This window comes from Centrocercus urophasianus, unplaced genomic scaffold, assembly GCF_019232065.1.
Source record: "Centrocercus urophasianus isolate 14NV4802_14NV808 unplaced genomic scaffold, USGS_Curo_1.0 seq_12, whole genome shotgun sequence".
NCBI classification, from domain to species: Eukaryota; Metazoa; Chordata; class Aves; order Galliformes; family Phasianidae; genus Centrocercus; species Centrocercus urophasianus.
In genome coordinates this window covers 7,382,831-7,395,987 of record NW_024884364.1, presented here as the reverse complement: position 1 = coordinate 7,395,987, position 13,157 = coordinate 7,382,831, and the positions used below count along the sequence as shown (strand labels likewise).

General features: G+C 39.2%; 1 protein-coding gene across 1 annotated transcript in view; it reads left to right on the top strand.

Annotated features, from left to right (window-relative positions):
* Positions 1-13,157, top strand: part of GRAMD1C (GRAM domain containing 1C) — a 51,112-nt gene that overhangs the window by 4,610 nt on the left and 33,345 nt on the right. The window contains exon 3 of the mRNA XM_042810077.1: positions 12,889-12,973. Within this exon, the coding sequence (XP_042666011.1) occupies positions 12,889-12,973 (85 nt within the window). The remainder of the gene's footprint in view (positions 1-12,888; positions 12,974-13,157) is intronic.

Here is a 13,157-nt window from a genome sequence, read left to right as displayed (position 1 = left end):
TGGAAGTTTTATCTCAAGACTGATATTTATGTTTTTTTTCCCCACCCTTTTTACATTCTTTGTGTTGAAATATAATTAAGTTTAACATCCTTGGAAGAAGAAATCTGTGGAAGTCTTGACTTTTCCTATTGTGATGAACAAAAAGATAAAGATGGACAAGGAAACTAGTGAAAAGGATTGTTGCATCCAAAGTGAGCATATTCTGTCTGGGAACTCTGCTTTCTATTAATAAGCAGTCAAAGAAAGTTCATATATGTATATCATAAGAAGAATGCCAATGGAAAGAAGGAATAAAAAAGTAAGTCCTTCCCTTGTCACAAAATGTTTGGTAGAAAGAGTTGTTGAAATCAAATAAGCATCTCTCTGGGAAATGCTTTTATATGGGAGGCTTGTTTAAGAGCTTGGAAATGTGAGTGCAAGAGAGGTGTTGTAAAGAAAAGTAGTAGAAGATGTTTTGAAGAAGAAAACTTGAATGCAATATAATGTTGAAAGAAGTGGTCAGTGTGAAGGCATGTGACAACGGTAGCAAATGAGTGATACAGGGAAAAGTTAAAACAGGAAATCTTTTATTTTTCATAATACCAGAACAAGCAAGGTTGCACAAGACTTGGAAAAGGATTTTGAAATTTGGCGAGTGTGGATGTAGTTGATACAAGGAACTAATCTATGGGAGTGTGCACATATGTTCTCAAGAATACAGTAAATAAAACTCAAACCTGTACAGGAGGGATGCAGATACATACATAACATCCAAATGATAATGTGTTGCAGCACAGATGTCCACTGATATACTTTGGGGCCTGAGACTGGTAAGAGTTAGCTGAAGTAACTAGAGATGCAAAAAATAGTTTAATACTCCTTTCTATGCAGACTCATGTTCACACTAGGGATGAATTATTGGGCTTGTTGTATCAGTAAATATATTTTGGCAGTCTCCTATTTAAGGTCCTCTAGTCACTTCATCTCCAATGTTGTGTACTTGACATGGTACTTTCTTTTTCTAAATAGAGCTTTCTGTTCATCTGTACCTCTGAATGCTTGGCTTATGAAGAAGAGACATCTCTGCTTGTGACTTCAGGGGAGGATTTTTAGTTGCCTCATTATTTGCTGGTATAAAGCATTCTGGTCAGGAGAACAAGAATTAGATGTAGATCTCTGAAGAGAATAAAAAATAAAAAATCTTAAGCTTACGTTGTTTTCTTCTGAAGTGCCATAATGTTGGCACAAATAGCTTTTGCTTTACTTCTAGCCCTTTTAGTTGTGTTGACTTACCTGGAATCTCTGCAATAGATGCTTTTAACCCTGTGATAACACTGCTTATAGCAGTATTTTAAAAGAGCGAGGAAAAGGCAAATTGTATTTCTAACTGCCCTTGCACATTGCTTATTAGGTTTGTGGGTTTTGTTTGTTTATTTGGTGGTTGTTCCCCCACACTGCTTATTTTCATCCTGGGAATCGCTCGTTGTTGTTGATGTAGCTCCAAAGCGAGCCCTAGAATAGATCTGTCTGCCAAAGAGTTTCAGCCTGTTCCGAACAAAGTCTGGCAGTTAGTACCCTGTCCAAATATGCCTTCCCCAGCTACAGTGGTTTAAAGCTATATCCAACATGTATTGTCACACTCATCTGAAGAATTAACTGCATAGTTAACAGATCAGGAAGAAAATACTTCAGATTCATGTGATCTATTTATTAGGTCACTACAAACAAAACAATTGGAAGTGCAGCATCGTTTAGAAAATCAATGTAATGTTGGTTGAATGAGCATATCTTTTTAACGGAAAAGAGCCTCATGGTTTGAGGAGTGAAAGCTTTAAAGGAGCTCTAAGAGACAGAAGCTCTTCTAGGATCCTTTTGGAAGGGAAGAGGACAGATAAACAGAACTACATCATGTGTGGTTGTGTAGTGCTGCGCTTAAGTCATTAGCAGCGACTGGTGGAAAAATCTCTAGGAAGCGTTTAAGAGAAAAAAATCAATCTGGAATCTCATGTAGGTGTTTAGATGATTTGGGACATGGACTTCCCCTTCTAAAAGCATAAAAATGTTCAGGATGAATAAATGGTTTTGGTGTTAATGATGACTCTGGAAATCACACTTTGTCTCATCCTATGTAACAGATGGTTGTGTCTCTTTATGTAAAGACTCGTTAGTGATATCAGCCATATTTTAGAAGTTACACGGAATAAAAGTGCTTTCTGAGTAGTGCTTCCTGAAAATTGCTTGTGAAGTCAGTAAATTGGGATTTTCTTTCACAGCTTTTAAGTTTGATCATGTGGTAACGGATATGCAAGCTGATCACAACACACCTGTTCTCCTTCCCTCCCTTCCACTCCCACTTTCCCTGAAATTCAAGGAAATGGGAGTCATTCAGAACTTCAGCTTGCTAGTGGAACTTGTCAACTCCTCCTGTTTTCTGCTATTTCTGCCCAGCAGAACTCAAGATATCAGCCCTTGTTTAGAGCGAGTGGAAGTCTGTGATCATACATAAGCTTCCGTAGCTCTGCTTAGCCTGTACTGACAAAAATGTCTTCTGATAGCTGACCCTTTACATTCCATTTTATATAAAGTTGAAAAACTATGTTCTCTCATGGTGAGAGTGATTCGATCAAATCCAGTAGCAGCTCTTAATGTAGCAATGGGTAGAATCTGCATTTGACTTATGAGGCAGAAAAGGAAGTCAAATTAGATATATGAAAAATATCTTTAGGGTTAATTCAGTGTTATCTTTCATGCAATTTCAGATGCAGCAGAGCTACTCATTAGCTAAATGAGATGACCACTGTTAATTACAACATTGTAATTGCTGTAGTGTTCTGCATTCACTATAACATAAACTACAGCCATTTACATAGTCTAATACGCTTCTGCAATCTCTCACTATTGTCCTGATCCAAAATATTTATATGTCCTTCTATGAGTTGCTGAAAAGCAAATGACAAAGGTCAGTTACTGCATCTGTGCTAAGGGAAAGCAGAATTAATCTTTTGAGAAGTCATCACCTCTTTTTTCTGACTTGTATACAAGTTCAGTTGTAGTCCCAAAATACAAATTTTAAGTGCCAGAGTCCAGTTCTGGCAAAGTAAGGGTGGAAAAGAACAACTGAAGTATGAGGGGGAAAGGATTACTTGAATCTTTTAATTACATCTTTGTAATCAGGAAAATATACAGACTGACAAACTTCTCCTAAACCAAAATGAGGATAGGCACTTAAGACCCTTGTCAATTTGACTTCTATTGGTGTATTGGGGAGACAGACAATACACCAATTCACCTCTAGAAGAAACGTTATAGGCATAACTTTACTACCAGATCTAAAGAAGTTGTTGCCAATCAATGCAGTGTGTTGATGAGGATGCTGAATAAATCAGATCTTGCCTGCTGAAAGCTAAAAGCACGTCAGGTTTCTTTTCAGAGCTGGCAAAGGTATTTTTTTTTTTTTTTTCTATGAAAGAGTCCAAATCTTTGCTTAACTTTCATCTTTAGAAATCAAAGTGTTTCATCTGACCTCAGAGATGTTTTGTAGTAGTTATATAAATAATTATAGTTGAAACTGAAGTTCCCTTATTGTGAAGTGGGTCAAACTTCCATGCTTAGGTGTTTAATCAGATGGTGACTTCACTTTATCAACAGGAAATGAATGCCCTTAAATTTCTTTGTACTCATGCTGCTTCTGAGATCTGAATCACACTGGCATCCAGTGTTTGGCAATACCTTTCAGAGATCACTTTAGGTCCCCTTGTCTTCCTATGAGAAAGAAATTGCCAGCAAATATTTTCCTTTATAGCTTTTCCTCTCAGTGCCTTGCTGCTCTTATAGAACCTTTAGATTCCCTGTGACGTGTCTTCTCTTCGCCTTGGGAAGGGAGAAGAGTTGCCTTGTTTTTCTGGTGAAACCAGTTCATGCTATTTGCTCATGCAGCTGATCTTGACAAGGGGACTGTGTGCCATCCAAAATGCCACCACCCTAGTAGGTGCACAAAGATGAGTGCTTAAGAGCAGTGTGTATCTGTGGTTTGTAAAATGACTGGAAATATGTGCCCATTGTATTCAGTTGTCTTCTCCTGCAGGCATTTAGATTTCAATCTGGTTGTTAGAATGATAAAAATGTGCTGAGATCAATATTTTTTTTTTCTCTCAGTTCCCTCAGTAGCACTGCACTAGGATAGGGATGTCGCTTTGGTGAGTCGTTAGTTGCATCTTCAGCCAGGTGCTCAAGGGTATCTTCTCACTCACAGCCTAGACTCTTACACAGTGTCACAAAGTCATCTGCTTCTTCTCTCATATCTTTGAAACCTTATGAGTATTACAGTAGCTTTTTGGACAGAATGTTGAAGCTGGGGATGCATGGCTGGTATGTAGCCAAAAAGGGCTGTGCAGACTCTCCATACGTCAGTGGCTTGCTGGCAGCAAGTGATGCTCACAAGCAGCCCATCCTTTTCTTCACAGTTGGGTTTTGCTTCCAGAACGTCTCCCTGCAGAGGTAGTCAAAGCCTGACTTCACATCATTACCTGCAGAAATGCAACAGGCAGGCCCTAGATGGGACGGGCAGAAAAACATAGGGAGCACAAAGGAAATAGAGTAGTCATGGGCCTACTATTCCCCTTTGGGAGCAAGTGGAGAGTCCTATTGGGTATGCATAGCCCTATAACTTAGCAGCAGCTGTTCTGTGCCTGTGAAGAGCTGAGCTCCAGGCAACAGTGTACTCATTTTGGCAGCTTGGCCCTGTGTGAAGCATGCCTCAGTCTTCTCCTCTGATCCTCTGGAGCTCTGCCTGAGGAAGCTTCTTAGGAAGGGTGTGAAGACTTGAAGAAGCAGGCAAAGAGTGGGTGTTGTGCCAACCTAGGTTTGGCCGCATACTAAGTTAAGTGGTGTAGACATGGTCTGTCTTTTAAGAGTTGTGTGCAGCTGGTACAGGGATTATAGCTGTCTGATGCAGAGAGGAGGAGCACTGAGGACCAAGTGCTCCTTTCAGAGTTGATGTTTCCCTGGTGATGGTAGTTTCCTCTGCTGTCCCCTTTGGGACTTCTGTGAACTTGAAGTGACCTATGCAACTTCAGTCTGCGTTCCAAAGTCTTTTTAAGATTATGGTCATTTCAGGTTGGAACTGAGTGGCTTTACATGAATCCCCTTTGCTGCCTCATTCCCCTTAAGATTTGACTTCTTTTTGTAGCATTTCTGTGCTAGTTCTGCAAAGCCAATGTGTTTCTGCCCATTTTCCCTGCTGGTGTGTGAGCAGAGGCTGGCAGAAAGCTAACTGGTGCTGCTGGCTGGTGTCCAGCGCTGGCTCTGAGAGAGTGGGTGAGGAGAAGAGAGCTGCAGAGAGTGCCTGAGTGTTGGCCAGGACTGGATTGGGCTGCAGTTAGCTAGAGGAGGAGGTTATGTGTAGGCATGCACTTCTTCTGCCTTTACATTAGCTTCATGCTTCAGTCAGCTTTATTTCTGAAATTGAACATATGCTCTGCTCCTCGCTGTACATGTCAGACTTGAGACTTTGCATCCAAATCAGAGTAGTTATGAAAGTACATTGGCGTAGGAAAGTATATCGCCATAAGTGTTCAGAACACTTCCTTGCATAAAGAAAATACTGAACACTGCAAAGCAAGTGCTTCAGAGTAAGCATGGAGTATTTTCAATCTAAACAGGGTGGTTGTGTTTGTTTTGTTTTTTCCCAAGGAGAAGTTTATAGTGTTCCTTATGATAAGAGGCTTTCTCATATTGATAAGAAGGCATTTCCATCTGTAATGTGTTCCCAGCAGGCTTTGGTTTTTTTTTGTGCTTGAAGTGTAGTTTCTTTTGTGTTGGCAAGATGCATTATTCAGTAGGCACTGTTCCCTCTGGATAGCAGGCTCTCATGAAAACTAGGCTCTGGTCTGGTAATGTGCATAGTTAAGTTGCTTCTTTATTGAGCAGAGAATAGAGTCCCATAAGGTTAAATATAGACCTTGTTAGAGTAGCTTTTTGCTGAGTCCTAATTCCCTGATACATTGTGGCTGGTGAAACTAAGCTGATTCTGGAAGGAGTCCTGAAGGAGGAATTTTGCAGAGGTCTTCACAAGTTCTAAACGGAAACACTTTGTTTCAAGATTCTTCCTACTGTTCTTTGGTGGTTACTGGGGGCAGGGGAGGAGGGGTTGGGAGGAGGAGAAGTAGAAAACTTATCTTTAGTTGGCTGTGCATCTGTGAAGATCTTTTATCCCCCGTCTCTTAATATCAAACCTTTTGAGTTGCCTTTCTGCTTTGGAAAAAAGCCAGGTTTCAATTTTTATTTTTTACAAAAATTGCAGCTTTGATTTATTTTTAATTGTGTAGCCTGGCGTTAGCAATGTAGTTTGCTGTAACTTGCGTGGTGCTAAATTTTCTTGTCTGTGGGAACTGTAGTTATGATGACTTTGGTTTTGGACTTCATAGACTGTTTTCCAAGCTGTGCTCCAACACGATCTGATATTTATATTGTATAGGCACCTATCAAGCACGAAACCTTCTGTCCTGCTCTTGAAAGGAGAAGGTGTTTGGTGGAATACAAGAGACAATCAGGCCTTTGTGAGCAGGATTCCAGGCCAGCTGTGTTCATATCACACCACATGGTAAACAGTTGTGATACAGCCTTCCTCTTGAGTAGACAAGCAGAACTGCTTTTCAGAAATGTGATGCTTTAGTCTGCATCAGGTCAACAAGGGCTTGATGCCTGCAGTGGATCTAGGTAGGGCTGGACTGCTGTTTGAGATGTGGGGCATTAGTGGGTGAACTGATGAGGCTGGGGGACATGACCCAGAGCTTCTAATGTACTTGACCCAGTTTTTAGTCTTGCTCCAGAAGTACCTAATTCAGCCAGTTTAATGACACTGAATGTTTTTTCAAATACTTCTTGAGAGTTTATCCAGTATAATGGAAGCTCTCCATAATGAAATGCCTCAATTTTCTTGCTATGTGTAATTTTGGAAGCTATTCATATTAAGCAGAAAAAATCAGTGATCGTTTTTCGTGTGCCTGTCTTATACTTCTCTAGAAACTATTTAATATTACTAACACTTATTTTAAGGGGAACTAGGTACTGCCTTGCTTATGGTATCTTGTGTTTTTGGTTTTTTTGTTGCTTTTTTTTTAAAGCAAAAACCTGGAAAATAACTTGATTACTCGCTCTTTTAATATCCCTTCATTGAGAAGTTACATGGTGTATTTCCAACAGAAGGTGCGTACAGCGCAGTGAATTTCTCTGCCTATACTCAGATGCTATGGAAGGACAAGACTGACAGTGATTTGCTCTTTGCTCAGGCACTAAAAAAATTTTAAAACCTGTTTCTCATTCTGCCTCTGCAAATAAGAATGGGGCTGGTCCACAGAAGGGGACATAACAACCCAGTGCAGGGCCACGTGTCTGCCAGTAGCTCAGGAAAAGAATGCTGTGTGCTTAGGAAACTCTTCTTGCCAGAGAAGATGAGTGAGTGAAGAAGAGCATAAAATGAATGCAAGTGAAATAGTTTAGGCTCCTTATACTCTTCTTCCTTCCCATTGTGATTGAGCTAGTTTCCGTTTCCTTGAGAGCATGGGATTTTGTGGGGAGCAGATACCTATAAATTATAATGGTTAAAGTGCCCTAGCAACTTGCTTTTCTTCTTATTTGATGTGAATCATACGACCTATTAATTAAATAAAACTGTGTAGATAATGAGGTAAGATCAAATAGTTCCTTATTTAAAAAAAAAAAAAAGTAGACTCTGTACATACTGAGTCCCAAAGTACACAATGTACTGTACACATCACAGTAAGTCACCTGAAGTCCTGTGACTAGTGCTTTCTCTGTGCAGGTTTAATATCTTTGTTGGCAGCAAGTTACTGTTAGTAAAGCTTAAGAGCACTCAATAGTTTGGAAGTCATTTCTAACCCAAGATTTGTCTGTGATTCTGTTAAGGTCTGATTAGTGTAACTGGATCTCTGTAGAGGAGTGGATCTGTGCTGTTTGCCCTTGATATTTTTTGAAAATTGAAAAAAGTGAATTGTAGAACAAGTCTAGCATTCAAAGTACAGCCTCGCACTCATTTTCAGAAGAAATAGAAAACTGTCCTAGGATCCTGGAAATATAAGAGAGTCTAGTCGTCATGTGAACAGTGAGCTTCCACTGTGTTGCCTAATAGCAAACATGAGCCCTGGATATATGTGTTTGATGCGATTCTTGCAATGTTGTGTGTATCTCAGTAGCTTACAGCTAAAGAAGCAAACTGAAAGTAAGAGAGAATTCAATAGAGCATGTAAACAAGTCTGAAAAAAAAATCTTCCTGGCAATAGAATAGAGAAACTTAATGTCTTTCAAAAGAAGATAGAGGGTAGCTTTCTTGCAGCAGTTCACAAGATGAAGGTAACATTCAATCTGTAGCTAGGATAGATTCTCCACCAGTGGTGATACTTCTTATACCAAGAAGATAAAGTGAGTGTGTAATTTTTTTCTTTCCCAAGAGGAAATTTAATCATCATGGCTCCAATTTTAAAGCAGGGTTTTGAACAGAAAAGGTGTGGCTTGAGCTTTGTACGTTAGATTGGATGGTTCTAATGAAGCTTTTTAGACTGAAGAAATGACTGTCGTGGGATTGGTGCTTCATAGTTGAAAATGCTTGTTAGCCTCAGTGGAGGGACCACTGCCCAAATGTGCTATGGGAATTGCTCCATTTTTTTTATAGGTAAGTTTTGCCTGTATCTACTTTGGAGGAAGTGAAGTCCTAGTTTGGTTGCATTCTTCTGCTAAATGAGACTTTTGTTCAGGGCTGTTGACACAGGTAGGTTTCTCATAGCCTAATGAAACTTTAGACTTGGAAAGTTTAGTGTTGGATTGCTTTTTACATTTCTCCTTCTACAGATAAGTTTCAAAAATACTTCTGACTTTAAGTGCTCTTTGTGTAAAATTCAACTCCTTTCCCACTGTGTGTTGTCTTCCTGGAGACTTTACTCTTGATATTAAGTAGAATTTTAGATATAGCGAAGGAGGAGAAAACTGTACATTCTTTAAGAATGCAAATATTTTACCAAGGATAATTAATGGCTCTTGTGCTAATGTAGGATTAAAAAATAATTTATTTTCAGCCACACCTTGAAACTTAATAGGAAAGAATAGGTCAAGTTTGTCTGTACTTGGGGAATAGTACGTCGGGTGGTCTTTAAGAGAGGTGGACAGCATTAACTCTCCTTGCCTGTGGACTGGAGAGCAAAAGCAGTAGTTTCATTGGCCGTGTTTTGATGTTTAAGTGAGGCTTCTGAACATAAAAGGAGAAAGTCGGGCAGCTTGTTCACAGGCTTATTTGGACGTATGACCTCAAGCACATGACAATAACTATTTCCAGGACTGTGAAGTTCATTGGAAGCTTGTGTGGATCTCTTAAAATCAGGTGATGTCCGAGTTGTGTTACTCTTAGTGAGGTCATCTCACCTGTGCTCTCAGCTTTTTGTATTTACTTCTGCATGTCAAAAGCACAGACTGCAAATTGTCAGGTTTTGTGGTGTTTCAAAACAAGGGCAAAATGTTAACAAAGCATATGCAAAATTATTATTGTCATTAGTATGCTTTAAAAATGTGTGCGCAATTCTGCTGAGGTTGACTCTTTGCATGCATAGCTATATGTGCAAACTATTTCCTGACAAGTAGCTTGGGAGAGGGTTTAGCTTAATTTTCCTCCGTGGTTTCCTAAGTGCCTCTAATTATTTGCATTGTCCACACTTTGATGTTGTAAGTGTGAAAGGACGCTGTTTTTAACAAGCTTTCATCATATAAATAACTCAGGTTAGTCCTATTTAGGTTGACCTTATTTCTGGAACTTGACTTAATATAGTTGGACTCTGGTCCATTTCTGAACAAGGTGTGTTAATCTCTTGGTTCGGTGTCTTCAGGTAGTACCTGATTCTGAAGTAACTGCCTCTATAAAACTTTCTGGATGATGCTGAAGAGGTTTTTCTGCTTATGTTGTTTTACAGATCTCTGGTGCATTTTGTGGCTTCAGATGAAGAGTAATAGTATGTTGTTGACTGGACTTAATGGTTTGCTTAGTGATCAAATATAGCGTGCCCAGAAATGCCTAAGATTATCCTGAGGCAAAGTGTTTGCCTGATGACTCATAATTAAACTTAAAAATATACACATATTAAAAACTGCTGTTTTCCTCTGTTAAGCTCTATAGTGCAGCCTAATGTCAGCCTTTCTTGTTTTAAAATTTGATGGTAAGTTTTGTAACCTGGAGGGGTGGCAGCCTACCTGAAACACTGCTGTGTTATGAATATTTCAGTGGTGATATGAGAGATGCTATATTCACATAAATGCAGATGTCTGTTTTCTTCTTTTGAAGGAAATTGGTATTCCCAGTTGTATTAAAAATGCTCCTTTTGTTTCCAGAGTCCATTGACTGATGTCTTAATCACCAAGGCACATGCTGAGTGCATAATAATTACAGATCTAAGTGAGCTACTCTTCATACAAAATAAGGAAAAGATAAGGTTAAAAAGCTTCAATGTGCTCATTTTTCTTCTGCTGATTAGATTAAGATTTGGAGCAGGTTCTTCATAAACATTCTAAGAGCTTCATAGAAAAGTACAATTAATAAGAGTGTTTCTTATTGCTTATCATGTGACAAAAAACACTTGTCAGTGGCAGTAAGGGATTCTCAGACAAGTTGTAGCAGGTTTTATGCTCTGCAGAAATTCCATTTCTAAGTAAAACTCAAGATTCTTGAGGTTTGGGTTCTTACAGCTCTTGAACTGGCTGATTCAGGCACTGGTATAAAAGTGTTTGTGATTCTGTAACATCTTGATTCTCTCTCCCTGATTCCTTTTGTCTTGTAACCACAGAAATGGTCGATTTCGATATAGCTCAGTTCTGAGAAAGTTCATCTTCCTTTAAAATATGGCTACGTATGTCAGACTGGAAGACTTTCAATTTTCTTCTGTTCTCATGACAGATGAGTTCTTTCCCTCTTCTCATATTTGAAGTAGTGTTATCGAGTTAGTGTTATTGAATAGGTTCAGACTTCAGTCTGACAGTTGTGGCTATGTAATGTGTATCTCTGCAACTATAGGTGGAAACTTCACAAATTCAAGGTAGCTTTTAATTCTTTCCTATGTCTTTTTTTTTTCCTTTCCTTTAGAATAATTGAAAACAACCCTTTCTTGATGGGATGCAGTCATTGAATATCTGTTTCAGGTGATCAGTGAAAAGCGTGTTTCATAGTATGACGTGACAAGGCCAAAAAACCACAGCTCATCTACGTTAATAGATGACATGTGCTCCAATAATACAGCACTTATAACTTCAGAAATAGCTGTAATGAAACAGTGTAAACATACAGCTGAGAGGACGTGCCTCAGATAGCCCTGTTGGCTGCATTCATTCTTCCTTCCCTCCCCTTTTGGGAGAAGTATCTATTTTCTCTGTCTCCCTCACTACCTTTTTCATTACAGTGCTCAGAATATTAGTGGACAGCAAGTGTGAGGTCAGACATAAAGACTTTCTGTTATTAGAGGTAATATGAGGTAACATTTAGGATGATTTACTGAGTTATTATTTACTCAGTATCTTTTTAAAGCTAAACTGAGTTGGAAACTTCGTCCTTGGTGTATTTTATTCACTTAAACATCCGTACTTGTGGCCTGCGAGTTACATTCTGAACTGTAAAACTAAACTGTAAAAGCACCCATGGATGTATCTAAAGGGTACTGACCAACTGCTGTGCTGCAGGAGCGTGCCAAAACTGGGTGTCTTCTAGTAAACATACTCTAAGGTTATATGGTCAAAAGTGGTTCTTCTGCTGCCCTTCTTCCCCCATCCAGAAAATAAATAGCCACTGATCTCTTAACAGAAATGAGTTTAAGATATATGCCAGGTTCTAGAATGAGAAGGGTGCTCTGGGAAAGAATAGCAGCCGTATGCTTTTAAGATTTTCAGAAAAGCTTAACAAAAATCAGTCTGTTTAAAAAACAACAACAAAAAAAGAACTTGTAGTGCTTGAGAGTGACTTCTGCCTGTCTTAGCTATAATTTGACTGAAATGCTGACTTATGCAACGCTTCATCAGGAAGACCCCTAAAATAAGTGGTGAACATCTGTTAGGGAAAAAAATGAGACCTCATTATGTACAATGAAAACTAGTACAATGAAAATAGGGCTTTTACAGCAGAATTGTTTTTGGAGAACATGTGGAGGTTTTTTCATTTGAAAGGGAGCGTGGACATTGATTTATAAGAATGAGAAGTTAAGGGCCACCTGGCTGAATGTGTTCTGCTGTGACTTTACCACATAATTTTCATCAATGATTTTGATCTTATTTTAAAATGCATGGTGAAGTAGCTCGGGTCTGATAATCAAGAAGTGACAGTGGTGCTGATGGTTGTACATACAGAAGGAAGCTTTGGCTTTTATTCCTACAGGTCTAGTTATAGCAACTAGCAAAAATCCCTTTTATAGTAACATTTTTCTTCAGTGGCACTCTAATTAGAAATTGGTGTTGTAGGTGGTATCATTCTGTCCAGCTGGTGGCCTGTGTGAGGACCTGATCTGCTCTGGCACTTCTTGTGCTGTGATTTTGCTCTCTCTTCACTGAGTCTATGCTAGAAGAGACTTAGCCCTGCAAGGGCTGTCTTGTGTTTTTGAGTGGAATAGGTTGACATCAAGCAGCTGTAATGCCTTATAACTGGCGTCTGGCCTCGTACAGCGTGGATCATCCTGTCCTAAATTCTGGGAGCACAGTCTTGTATAAGGGAAGATTGTGGCTGAGACACTGTCACATTTAGATACCACCTATTCCTTATTGCTCCTTTGATGTTAATTTGGTCTTTAAGATAAAGTTACAGATCTAGTACAAAGACAGTTAATGGCTGAAAATAAATCTGTTTGTTTAACCTTTTGCCGTTCTTTGTTGCAGCTCTCAAGTTCCACTTACAAATACAGGAGTGAGGAATTCAAGAGGCAGTTTTCTCATCTACCAGATTCAGAGAGACTCATTGTAGGTAAGACAATGACACCAAAAGCTCTTGTGTTAGGCTGATAATTTCTGACTGCAGCTGTACCAAGGCTTTTTTTTTAATGGCGTATTCAATCTGTAGCTCAGCATTTTCTGTTCTCCTATCTCTAAACTACTATCAAATACCTTTAGGGAAAGCCTGGCTCAAAGTCCTTTCATGTACTGCCTAC